An 11,113-nucleotide genomic window follows, 5' to 3' on the forward strand; every position below is an offset into this window, starting at 1 on the left:
CCGGCGGGTGCCCCAGAGAGCACGCCTGGGGCTGGGGGTCTGCACAGGGGAGTGGGGGGAAGCTATGGCAGCGTGTGCACAGCTAACTCGTGGCGCAGGGGAGGGTGTCGGTGCGCAAGGGCGTGACTGCGTGAAGTGAGACTGTGGGTGCGTGGGTGTCTATCTCGGTCCCCGAGCTTGGCGGGTCACCCCAGTTCAAACTGTCCATGGTCTATGCAGGTGACACTTGGCTGGAGGAGACAGAGGAGACTTCAGTCTTGCTCTGGGATACGGTGGAGGAGACTTCGTCATCCCCAAAGGGGTTCTTGCCGCAGCAGATTGTGGTGATCATGCAATTGCGGAACTAAGAGGGGAGAGAAATGGAGAAGGATGGCAGTGGGGACTAGTGGGGATGTGTTGCTGTAGAAAGGCTCTGACAGCCCCCAAGCTTGCTGCTCCCCCCAAGCCGAGATGCAATCACTCACGGGGAGGAGCAAGGTGCCTGCGGTGGCACCAGACGTGCCGGTAAGCCAAGGGCAGGGGCTCACCCTGCATGGCATGGGGCATCTCACCTGTTTGTTCATGAGGACGTAGATGATGGGGTTGTAGAGCGAGGAGCTCTTGGAGAAGAAGGCGGGCACTGCCATGAGCGTGGCTGTGAAGTCTGCTCCCTTGTTGGTGAAGATCCAGAACGCCACCACGGCGTAGGGCGTCCAGGCCAGCATAAACCCCAGCACCATGAGGATCACCATCCGCGTCACCTCCTTCTCGGCCTTCTGGGTTGTGGCTGACTCCTGCTGCTGGGCAGCTGCCTGCAGGCAGGGGGGTGGTGAGGGGCACCGTGCAGCTTTCTGCCCCTGGACTACCTCCCCCCTCCTGCCCGAGCTGCCCACCCTATCCCTGTTCACCCCCTTCCCAACGTTACCTCTCGGACTTTGCAGATGAGGCGCCCATAGGAGAAGAAAATGACCACGACTGGGATGATGAAGTGGATGACGAACATGTAGAGGACGTAGGACTCGTTGTGGTAGTCTGGGTTATGGGTGTAGTAGTCAGGGCCACAGGAACACTGCATCCCCTCCGGCATGTATCTGCCAGTGAGAAAGGTTAGGATCTTCACCAGGACCCTCCCTGGGGGCAATGGGGGGGGTGGGCTTCAACCTGGGGACTGAATTCCCTGAGGTTGGGGATGCTCGAAGAGTGGTGTGATTTGGGTGATCTCCCCTGCACCCCATGCACCCAGCCTCGCTGGCGCAGAGAGCGGCTCCTTGGGGACTGGCAGTGAGCTGTGCCGACACGTGGCATCGGTTTGTTGTGACACTCGCTCCCTCCCACAAGGAATGGGCTATTTATTTCCTTCCTACATGGCTGAGCACTTGCCTGCCAGAGCCACCTGCTCTCCCTCTGTGGATGGAGGGATGTGAGCAGGGACGAGAGCCACCAGCTCGGTGGGTCCAAGCTCTTGAGGGCTTTGTCTCTGCTGCTGCGTGGGGTGGAGGGATGCACAGCCCGCATCTGGAGGGGTCCTGGCTCAAAGGGATGCAGCTTGGGCCTGCTCCGGAGCCAGGGACCGGCTGCCCAGGCAAAGATCCCAACCCAAGGCTGGAGAGGCACCATCTGGCTGTGCCTTATCATAGTTGGATGGTAAAGGGACCTTTCTGCCCCAAAGCCACCTCTTGCACATGACAAAGGGCTGGTAGGGGCTGGCTGTGACCCCACAGCTCTGCAGTTGGGTGTCAGGAGGGGCTGGAGCTGTGGCATTAAAGAAATTACTTCCATCTCCTCAGCTCCTCCCTTACGCTCCAGTGGCCTTTGGCTGCTGCATCGGCTCCTGGCAGGGATGTGGATGGTGCAAGAGCCAGACATGGGCTTTAGCTGCCCAGAGGTCACGCTCGCTGGAGCCTAGTGAGCAGCCTGTGCTGTGAGCAGCCAGCACGGTGGGGCGTTTGTTGGTGGGGGGCTGAAATGTGCGGCGGTGCTGGGAGCAGGACAGATGGGCTCAGATGGGGGGAGAGTGGGGCAGGGGTGCTGGGAAAGGCTCTGCAGGAATCCTAGGAGCAATGCTGGGATGGCAGCACTTCAGCAAGGCCAGTTTTGCCTCCCCAGAGCAGCTTTGCCTGGTTGCCTAAACGCTCCTTATGGTCTGCAGAGAGAAATGGGTGAGGGGAGCTAGCGCAGCCCCTCTTTCTCTGCAGAACCTGAAGGGAGCAGGCAGAGCTATCGCAGCTGGAGATGTTGAGCCTGTGGTTAGGGGACAACTAGCCATCAGAAGGCTGACAGCTGATGTCCCGCTTCTGTTCTGACTCGCCCCCTTGCCTCTCCTGTGGGCAGCCCAAAGAGTTTCACGTTTGGGCCACGCGTGCACCTCCTGTCCCACTGAAGTGTTCACACGGCAACTGGGGCTGCTGCTGAGCATCCTTGGACTCACCTGGACCAGCCGAAGAGGGGTGGGGCGGCGCAGGAGAAGGCCATTATCCAGGTAAAAGCGATGCCTATCATGGCGTGGGTTGAGGAGAAGCGGAAGTTTCCCATGGGTTTGCAGACGACGATGTAGCGCTCTATGGCCAAGACGACCAGGGACCACAGGGCGACTTGGCCTGCAGGAGGGAGGGAAGGAGAGAGCGTACAGTGGTGGTAAGAGCTCCTCTGGACTCGATCTTGCCTTCACGGTCTCATGGTCACCGCGGAGAGCAGAGGGGGGACCGAGGGGCTGGGGATCAGCAAAGAATAACCAGCATCCTACTCACTAACGGAGCATCTCCCGGCTGTAACGTGCAGAAGGTTTGGGAGCTGAGAGGAATGCCTGTGTCGCGGCGGGATGCTGGTGACAGAGGAGGGGATCATGATGGTGTTTTAATCATTTAAAAATGAAGGGGGGTGAATTCCACCTGGGAGCGAGGAAGCACAATTTCCGGCAAAGATGCCAGATGCATCCAAAACCTGTTGAAGCCTTTAAATATGTATTTCATGAGTCTTCCGCCGGTGCTGGGTCAGGGGGAGGCGTATGGGGGAGGCTGTGTGGGTGGGCGTGCGTGCACATGTATTTATAAGGGATAATTAAACTTGAGGGGATTGGGAGTGTTTAGTCGGTGCTGTAAGCCTGCTAATGCCCCCAGCTGTGATAATCTGCTGATAACTACACCCTGCGCGAGGATTCGCTGGAGACCTGCTGCTCCCGCAGTGACTGCTTCCCATCAAACTTCCTTCCCTATGAACAGGAGCCTCCTTGTTCTTTACTAGATGGAAATGTCGGAAAGGAAAGTAATGCTGCCTGAAAGCCCACAGGCTCGCTTGGTCAGAAATGGTGCAGACCCACACGATCTTCTCACCCCGAGAACGAGCCCTTCCTTGATCCTTGGCTTGGATCAGGACATTTAGCTTTGCTTTTTCTGGCAGAATATCCACCTCCCTTTTTCAGATCAGCATCATTGCAGGAAATGGCCCTATTTAGCAGGGGGGAAAAGTGACGTCCTTGCAGTGGTTCTGGATCTCCGCAGCAGGGATTAGCGGTTGTCAGATCCATCACGAGGTGTCGTGTGGGCCCGGCTGGCTGCGTGGGCACGGGGTGCAAACTGCATTTTCCCTGTTTTGCACGGGGGCTTTCTGCGGGGTGAAGCGTTAGCAGCTCTCATGTCCCTGAGAAATGAAATAAGGAAGCTCCCAAGGGAATCCAAGCTGGGTGCAACTGGGACAAGAGCTGAGTGGTTGCTGCAAAGCCTGGCCCTGCCTTGACTAGCTCTGTGCAAAGCTGAATCCTTCCCATCCACGCTGTTGCTCTTCTTTTCTGCTTAATTACTGAAGCACGGAGTGGTTTGGGTTGGAAGGGCCCTTAAAGCCCCCCCAGCCCCCCCCCCTGCCATGGGCAGGGACACCTTCCACTAGACCGGGTTGCTCCAAGCCTCATCCAGCCTGGCCTTGGACACTCCCAGGGATGGGGCATCCACAGCTTCTCTGGGCAACCTGTCCCAGTGCCTCCCCACCCTATGTGGGAAGAATTCCTTCCTGATGTCCCATCTCCATCTCCCTCTTTCCTTTTAAACCCATTACCCCTTGTCCTGTCACTACCTGCCCTTGGAAAAAGTCCCCCCCCGCTTTCTTGTAGCCCCCCCCAGGCACTGGAAGGTGCTATAAGGTCTCCCTGGAGCCTTCCCTTCTCCAGGTTAAACACCCTGATTCTCTCAGACTTTCTTCATAGGAGAGGTGCTCCAGCCCTCTGAGAACTGTGACATCTTCCTTTCACCCCTAGATAAGCTGTGACCCCTCTCCTTGTCTCCTCCTCTCCATGCCCATACCCTTCTGCAGAATCCCTCTTCCCAGGGGTGTGTCTTCCCCTTGGTACCCTCCCCATCACTTCACTTCTTGCCAAAAATGGAAGCCTTTTGGCAAAGACGCTTGACATGGATTTAAGGACACGATGTGGTCATTCCCAGCAGGTCTCATCTGTCTGCACAACCTTGGCGTGACACCCAATGCACGCTCTGCAGCACAGCCAGATGACGCCGGGCTTGATCCCTTTGAGTCATGAGATAGGTACTTCTTGGTATCAAGATCCAACTTGCATAAACCTCTCTCTTTATCTCATCCCTAAGCCTCAGGGAAGCAATGCCTCGCATGGCGAGCTCTGCCCCACGCAACGAGCTGCAACACCGCAGCAGCGTGCCAGGTGGCTTTCTGCATGGGGGGGATGCTGCATGTAGCACAGCCGTCCCAACAGCACGATGAAGAGGTGAAATTGGGCTCCTGAAGCCTTGAAGAAGCAAGACCCAAGCTCCCACCCCCCAGCCCTTACCTCCCAGCGTGGCGAAGAAGCCTTCCACCGCGCAGCCAACGGGGCCGAAGACGAAGTAGCCGTTCCAGGCAGTGTAGAAGGTGACCGTGAAACCAAAACAGGCCATGAAGAGGTCAGCCACCGCCAAGTTGACCAAGATGTAGTTGAGCGGCTGCCGGAGCTTCTTGTGTTTGAAGGTGACCAGGAGGGTGAGGAGGTTGATGGGTAAACCGGTGGAGATGAGGAAGAAGATGTAGCAGCACACGAGGCGGTATTTCCAGGGCTCGGCTAGGTAGTACTGGGGGTACTCGAAGGGGCTTCGCACCACCCCTGTCTTGTTGGACATAGGCACGTAAAAATTGATACCTTCCGTCCCGTTCATCCTGCCAACGTTATGGCAGCTGCTTTGCTTTTAATGGTTTTGTAAAAATCAAATGCTCTGGTTTTGTAATTAATTTTGCTTCAACCCCAATTTAAAAAAAAAAAAAAGGAAGCCCCGCCCCCCCACCCCACCCCCCAATGTGGTAAAATACCAAACTAAAGAATCCTCCCACCCAAAATAAAAGAATTAATAAGACCAACAGTAAATCCCGAGGAGACGGGAGGTGGTGCGCTGCCCCGGCTCCACGTCGAGGGCTGGCGGTGCCCGCGTGCCAGGGAGGGTTTATACCCTTCGGCCTCCTCAAGGGAAATACCCTTCGGCCTCCTCGAGGGAGCGCGGGGGGAGGCTGGATTAGGGGCTCGGCTAACTTTGTATGACAAGGGCAACGGGATTGAGAGGGGCTGATGGTTTAAGCACCCTCTAAGCAGCCAGTTGGCCCCAAAACCTGCATTAAAGCGTATTAATTGCCATTAAGTGTTTAATATTGTTTAAGGAGTTGGGGGGAGGAAGGGATGGGGTGGGAGCCCTTTGGAAGAGGGGCAAAGGCAGGAGGAGCGGTGGTGAGTTGGGGAGCGGCTGCTTTGGGTGATTGATGGGGAAATGGGTCCGCGGTGGGTCACAGCCTTTGGGGTGTCCCTGGGTGGCTGAAGGACTTCATGGGAGTGTTTAGGAACTAGGGAGTGCCCAGCTCTGCCCCACAGATCTTGGGGAGGTCACTGGAGGAAGACTGGACCGAGCTTTGTGGGTCTGAGCCCTGGGCTTGGCTCAGGCCATTTGGGTGCTCTGTGCTTTGGGTGCCTGGTTCAGTGTGGGTGCTGTCCGGTATGGATATGTGTCTCCATCACGGAGCAAAACCGGACTCTGCTGACATGGCCGTGGGCCACCTCTGTGCACAGAACTGTGCAAAGGCAGGCTGGGAAGCCACTTCTCATCCCAAAGGCTGCAATCTTGGCAAACACAGCGTTCTGGGGGCAGGTCTCCTGGCTGTATTATGCCCTGAATCATGCACCCTGGTTGTGCTGGAGTTCAAAGGACTCTGCATTCCCTTCTCTGCCTTGCCTCCTCTCTGGGCTGAAGGATGTACGCTGTTCAGCTGATCCGCCAAGGATCTCTGTCAGGGCAGGAGGGAGAACACCATCCGGCAGGGATGGACAAGGCATGGCCAGCCCCAGGGCTCCTCTCTCCCAGGGAGTTGCTGCTGTTTCCCACCCGAGCCTCCTCCCCATCCCAGCAAGTGTGATGCCACTCTGGGTTGCAGCTTTGCAAGGATTGGTGTGGTTTAAGGTGGGTCTTTAGCCACAGCTCTAAAACCAGCCTGATAAAGTGTCACTGGGTGCTGGAGTGCCCTGCAGAGGGAAAGTAATGCCTTAGCAATGCTGACATCCTGAATTCCCCCCAGAGACCAGCACCAGCCTGTAGCCACACTGGGAGAGCAAGTGGGATGGAAAGAAGCTTCTCCTGGTCTCTTCACACCCATTATATGTTGTGGGATGCCCATCCCAGCACACACAAGGCTGTGAAACCCTTCTCAGCAGGATCGGTGCCAGCTTAGCGCATCAATGGTCCATCCCAAGCTCTTTCCCCATTTTTCCCTTCTGGGTCATGGGTGCTCCTTCTCCAGGAGACCTGCCTAAGGCGTCTTAGCAAAGCTCTTCCATTAATCCCTGACATCTGGTGGCGTTAATGGCCCTGATCTGTTAATGCCGTAAGCTGTTAGCTTCTTTCCCACCGCTGCCCTCCACCAAGACAAGGTGGATGGAAAAAGTCAATGCTGTCTTGCTGGATGAATGAGGTCTCCTGCAAGACTGGAGCACCTCAGAGCTAGAGGACAGGAGCGGAAGGCTAAGGGGTGTGGGTGGGATGAATGATGTCCTAATCGCTGACACGCTGATCCATCTGCACGCGTCCAAGAGGAACAGAAGTAGGACATGGCGAGAGGAAGTGGGTCACATAAGCCTCAGGTGCCCTGGGACAAGGGTTCCCCATGGGATGTTTGTGCCTCCCAGTAGCATCTCACTGCTCGTCACTGCTCTCCGCCTGGACATGGAACCATTGACCACCACTCTCTGAGTGTGACCATCCAGCCAGTTCCTTATCCATCATGCTGTCCATCCGTCAATTCCATGTGTCTCCAGTTTAGAGACAAGGATGGCATACAGGACAGTGGTAAAAGACTTGGGCCTTGCTGCCAGTGCCAGCAGCATCTGAAAGCTCTGGTGCTTCTCCAAGGTTTTGTATATGAACACAGTTATGGGAAAGTTAATTTTCATCTCCCAGAAAGTAATTTTCACCTCCCATCTCTGTGAGACTTTCTGCCACACCTTTGTGGTGTCCCGTCTTCTCCTGAAGAGTAGAGTTGCACAAATGAAGCACAGCTGTGGGGAGAAGAGGTGAGAGTCTGATTTGGGGTGTGGGGGAAGCATCAGCAGTATCTTTTGCACAGAGATTTTTTCCTTGATCAGTGCAAACCCTCTCCACTTTCAGCTAAGCTGTGGGGCAGATTTGGCTTCATGCATGGTACCCAGAAAGCTTCCATATGGAGGATTGTCAACAACTGGACCAAGAGGACTTTCACCTGACCCTCCACTAGATCTGGACCAGGACTTTTCTCCTTTTTGGGATCTGCACAGGGAGCAGGTAAGCCTGAATCGCCTCTGCCATGCTAGCAGGGGGCTGGTGGATTTAAAGATCTCCGCAGGTCGGCGACAGCCGGAGCAATTCCAAAGGCCTTGCATCAACTCAGCGTAGGAAAATGACACTGGAGAGGATAGCTGGTTCTTCCAGGACGTGTCCTGAATGCAACCCCAGTTCCCTGTGTCTCTGTCACAGAAATGGAAAGTGATGGCTTTAATTTGGTGTCTCTTAGCAGGGGAACTTTATGGGCTGTCTCCCAGAGAGTTCCCGATGGTTTTCCATGCTGACTGTACGACAAAGAAGGCGATAGCGAAATTTCAGGCCCTGTTTAATGCGAGAGGAGAGGTTTGCTTTCTTTGTGTTTATCCTTAAGAAAAGGAAGGGTTTTCTTCCCTCTTGCAGGGTTTTTTTTCTGCTTTGCTAAGCTCTTTGAGGTGAGATTGTCTCTTATTCATTGTTTGTCAGCACATTGCGTGACAGAGCCCTGAGCCGCTCTGGGCTTTCATGTCCTGTGTAAAGCAAGAAATTATAATTATAATCAAATAACTAACTTGCACCGAGCTGATACGGTTGGTTCTCTGGGCTCGAGTGACAGGCAGAGCAAACCAGGCGGATGTTGCGGGGGAGGTGGGTGTCCCGGAGTGACGGAAGCGGGAGCCCTTTGAGGTGCATCTCCCGGTCCCTGTGCAAGGCTCTTCATCGCTGCTTGGGCGAAGGCGCGAGAGCGACTTGCCCCAGGGCACGCGGGGAATGACTAGCAGAGCAAGGTGTAGAGAAGTGCAAAAGCAAAAGAAATCAGTCGTGAAGCAAACATCTGTGCCTCGATTCTGGTGATGGACTAAGGCACAGGACCTTAAAATTTGGCCGCAGGCACCAACGCTGAATGCAAAATGCTGCCCGGCTCGCTTTTGTGATTTTTGGCTGGTTTTGTCAAGTGCTGCTTTGAATCACCTTTTTGGGAGGGTCTCGTTCCTCCGTGGTGGGCAGGAGAAGAAGGAGGAAGGTGCAAATATTGCGGTGCCTGCCCTGGGAAGACCTCGTTTCCCCGTATCAGATAGCAGCCACGCGCGGCTGCTGCGCAGAGCTGAGCTGCTTACGCCGGGCTTGTGAGCTCCCTTGCCAGGAAAGGGGTTAAAGCAAGATAAAGCTGGAGCGTTATAGAGACCATATGGAGGGGAAGAAAACCCTTTATCCTGTAATTGGATTCGTTCCCAGCGGCTCCCGGCGGAGGTGAGGCTGAGCGGAGCTGACAGGTCGTGATGGGCGAGGCGCTGCCAGCCGCCCCGTCCAAAGCAGGATGTGTGTGCACAAACTTGTAGATCAATCCATTAGAGTGGATCAAATAGATTTAAACGTGTGGCAGGGAGAAGGAGGACACAGATGTATTTACAATTTGGTTCGGTGGGCCCTTCCTCCCCAGGAGGGATTAATTCAGCTCCGAGGAGGCAGCCGTGCCCTCTGCTGGAAAATGCAACGTGCCGGGGACGGCTGCCTGCCCCACTCCAGGCCTGGGAGGTTGCATCCATCAGGACAAGGATCTGGTGGTGCAGAGGGAGGTATTTGTACCATGCCCTTGCTTCTTTCCCAAAAAGTCAGTCTGCACGGAAGCCCGTCTCCTGCCTCGCAGCCCCCAGCAGGCTCCACTCAGGGGCTTTGGGCAGGAGGAGCCCCAGATCCTGTTTTCCACCCAGGTTCCCCATCCCAGCTCCTTCTCCAGGCTCTCCCACCAGCACAGCCTCACAGGGGGTGGATGCAGCAGAGCCAGAAGGCAGCTGGGAAGTGGGGAAAGCTTTGCTGCTGCCAACCTCATCTCATGTGCATGGTATATGCAAGCAAGCAGGTCCCTGTCACCTCCCAGGCTTTTCCTCCTGCTGCTGAGCCAGGTAACATCCCTGCAAGCACTGTAGGGTTTCCTTGGAGAGACAGAAAGTCTTTGGGACCTGTCATTTTCTTGCCAAGGAGCTGAGCAATCCCGGCTCAGCTGTGAACCTGCACGGCTCCGTGTGCTGCTGTCAACACTACTAACTGAGTGATAAACCAGGGCTGTAGCAGAGTAGGAAGGTTTGCAAGACGGTCTCACCGGCCACGCAGCACCATGGGGCAAGCAGCCAGCACGGCCCAGCTCAGTATGGCCCAGTATGGCCCAGCATGGCGGTTTGAAGCCCAGCTCAGCCCAGCCCAGGCTCTGTATGTTAGCAGCTGTTCAACAGAGCAAACCATCATTCGGCGAGGGTGATGGCCAATGCCAGGGAGATGCTGTCTGCTCCTGTGAGATCTGCCTGTCAATCCCTTGCTGGATTTTGTTCTGGTTTGTGGGCTGTTTGAGCCAGGTAGGTGTTAACAGGCAGAGCTGGGAGTCGGGGATCTGTGTCCAGCTCTTCTCTCCAAGCTCTGCTGTGCCCAGCTAGCAGAAGGTGCTTCACTATAGAGTCAGAGTGGCAAAAAACCAGGCTTTCGTTTCATTCCAGAGGGTGAGAACGTTGCACCACCCCTTCATTCTGCAGTGTCCAGCAGCCCCTGCCGCGGCCCAGCCTGGAGAAGGGCTGAGCAGCCAGAAATAGAGAGAAATAATCCAGCTCTTTGATTTTTAATTTGTAAACCTCATTTGAAGTTGAACCCTGTTATTCCCGAGGGCCTTATTGTGGATGTTCATAGCCCTCTGCAGCGATGCTTTATACATGCAGTTTCGTTTTGTCATAACTGGGTCAATTTTTTTTTCATTCCTAGTGCCGAGCCCTTGGTTTTCTCTGCAGGAGCCTGGAGACTGCTGTGACATGGCCAGCTGGGTTATAATCTCTTGGGAAACAGTGCAGAGGAAATTCAGGGTTTGCTTGCTCCTTTGCTGCTTTCCAGCAGGGCTGTTCCCTGCGCCCTAGCCAGGCTGGCTCCTTGCTCCAATGTCCCTAAAGGGTCATTAACAGCCAACCTGGTGTTCCAGCTCCAAGAGCCGTGTCTTGGTAGTACTTTGGGTGTCCCAGGGAGAATCCCTCATGTCACCCCCCTGGTCACACCCTCAGCCAGCTGAAGAGGCCCATCCCTTCCCTTCCGCCCTGTTTTGAGGCCCCTATTCCTCTGGGTGGTGACTGGGTATCCTGTGCTGCAATTAATTTTTGTCCTCTGCTTGCTGTGCCTGCTTTAAAGCCTTCTGGGGATTTGCTCCAGACCAAACGTGTTCGTTCTCTCCCTTTGCCCTTCATCCTGTAATTGGATTCATTTCTTCCATCCAGCCCACGCTGGGCTTCTCCCCATCCCTTTACGTAACGACTCTGGCTCTGGGCTGTGCCAAGCCCCGGGTCTCGGCGCTTGACCTGCAGCCACTGAAATCAGCGGAGGAGTTTGCACTGATTTCT

General features: G+C 55.3%; 1 protein-coding gene across 1 annotated transcript; it reads right to left on the reverse strand.

Annotated features, from left to right (window-relative positions):
• Positions 1 to 94: 94 nt before the first annotated feature.
• Positions 95 to 5,241, reverse strand: LOC104514959 (green-sensitive opsin). The gene is made up of 5 exons (XM_010158779.1): positions 4,769 to 5,241; positions 2,408 to 2,576; positions 905 to 1,070; positions 552 to 791; positions 95 to 343 (listed from the first exon to the last, which is right to left on the reverse strand). The coding sequence occupies exons 1-5, from the start codon at positions 5,127 to 5,129 to the stop codon at positions 212 to 214; spliced, it is 1,068 nt and encodes a 355-aa protein (XP_010157081.1). The 5' UTR covers positions 5,130 to 5,241; the 3' UTR covers positions 95 to 211.
• Between the last annotated feature and the right edge of the window lie 5,872 nt (positions 5,242 to 11,113).

Source organism: Eurypyga helias, unplaced genomic scaffold (assembly GCF_000690775.1).
Source record: "Eurypyga helias isolate BGI_N326 unplaced genomic scaffold, ASM69077v1 scaffold8289, whole genome shotgun sequence".
Classification (NCBI taxonomy): domain Eukaryota; kingdom Metazoa; phylum Chordata; class Aves; order Eurypygiformes; family Eurypygidae; genus Eurypyga; species Eurypyga helias.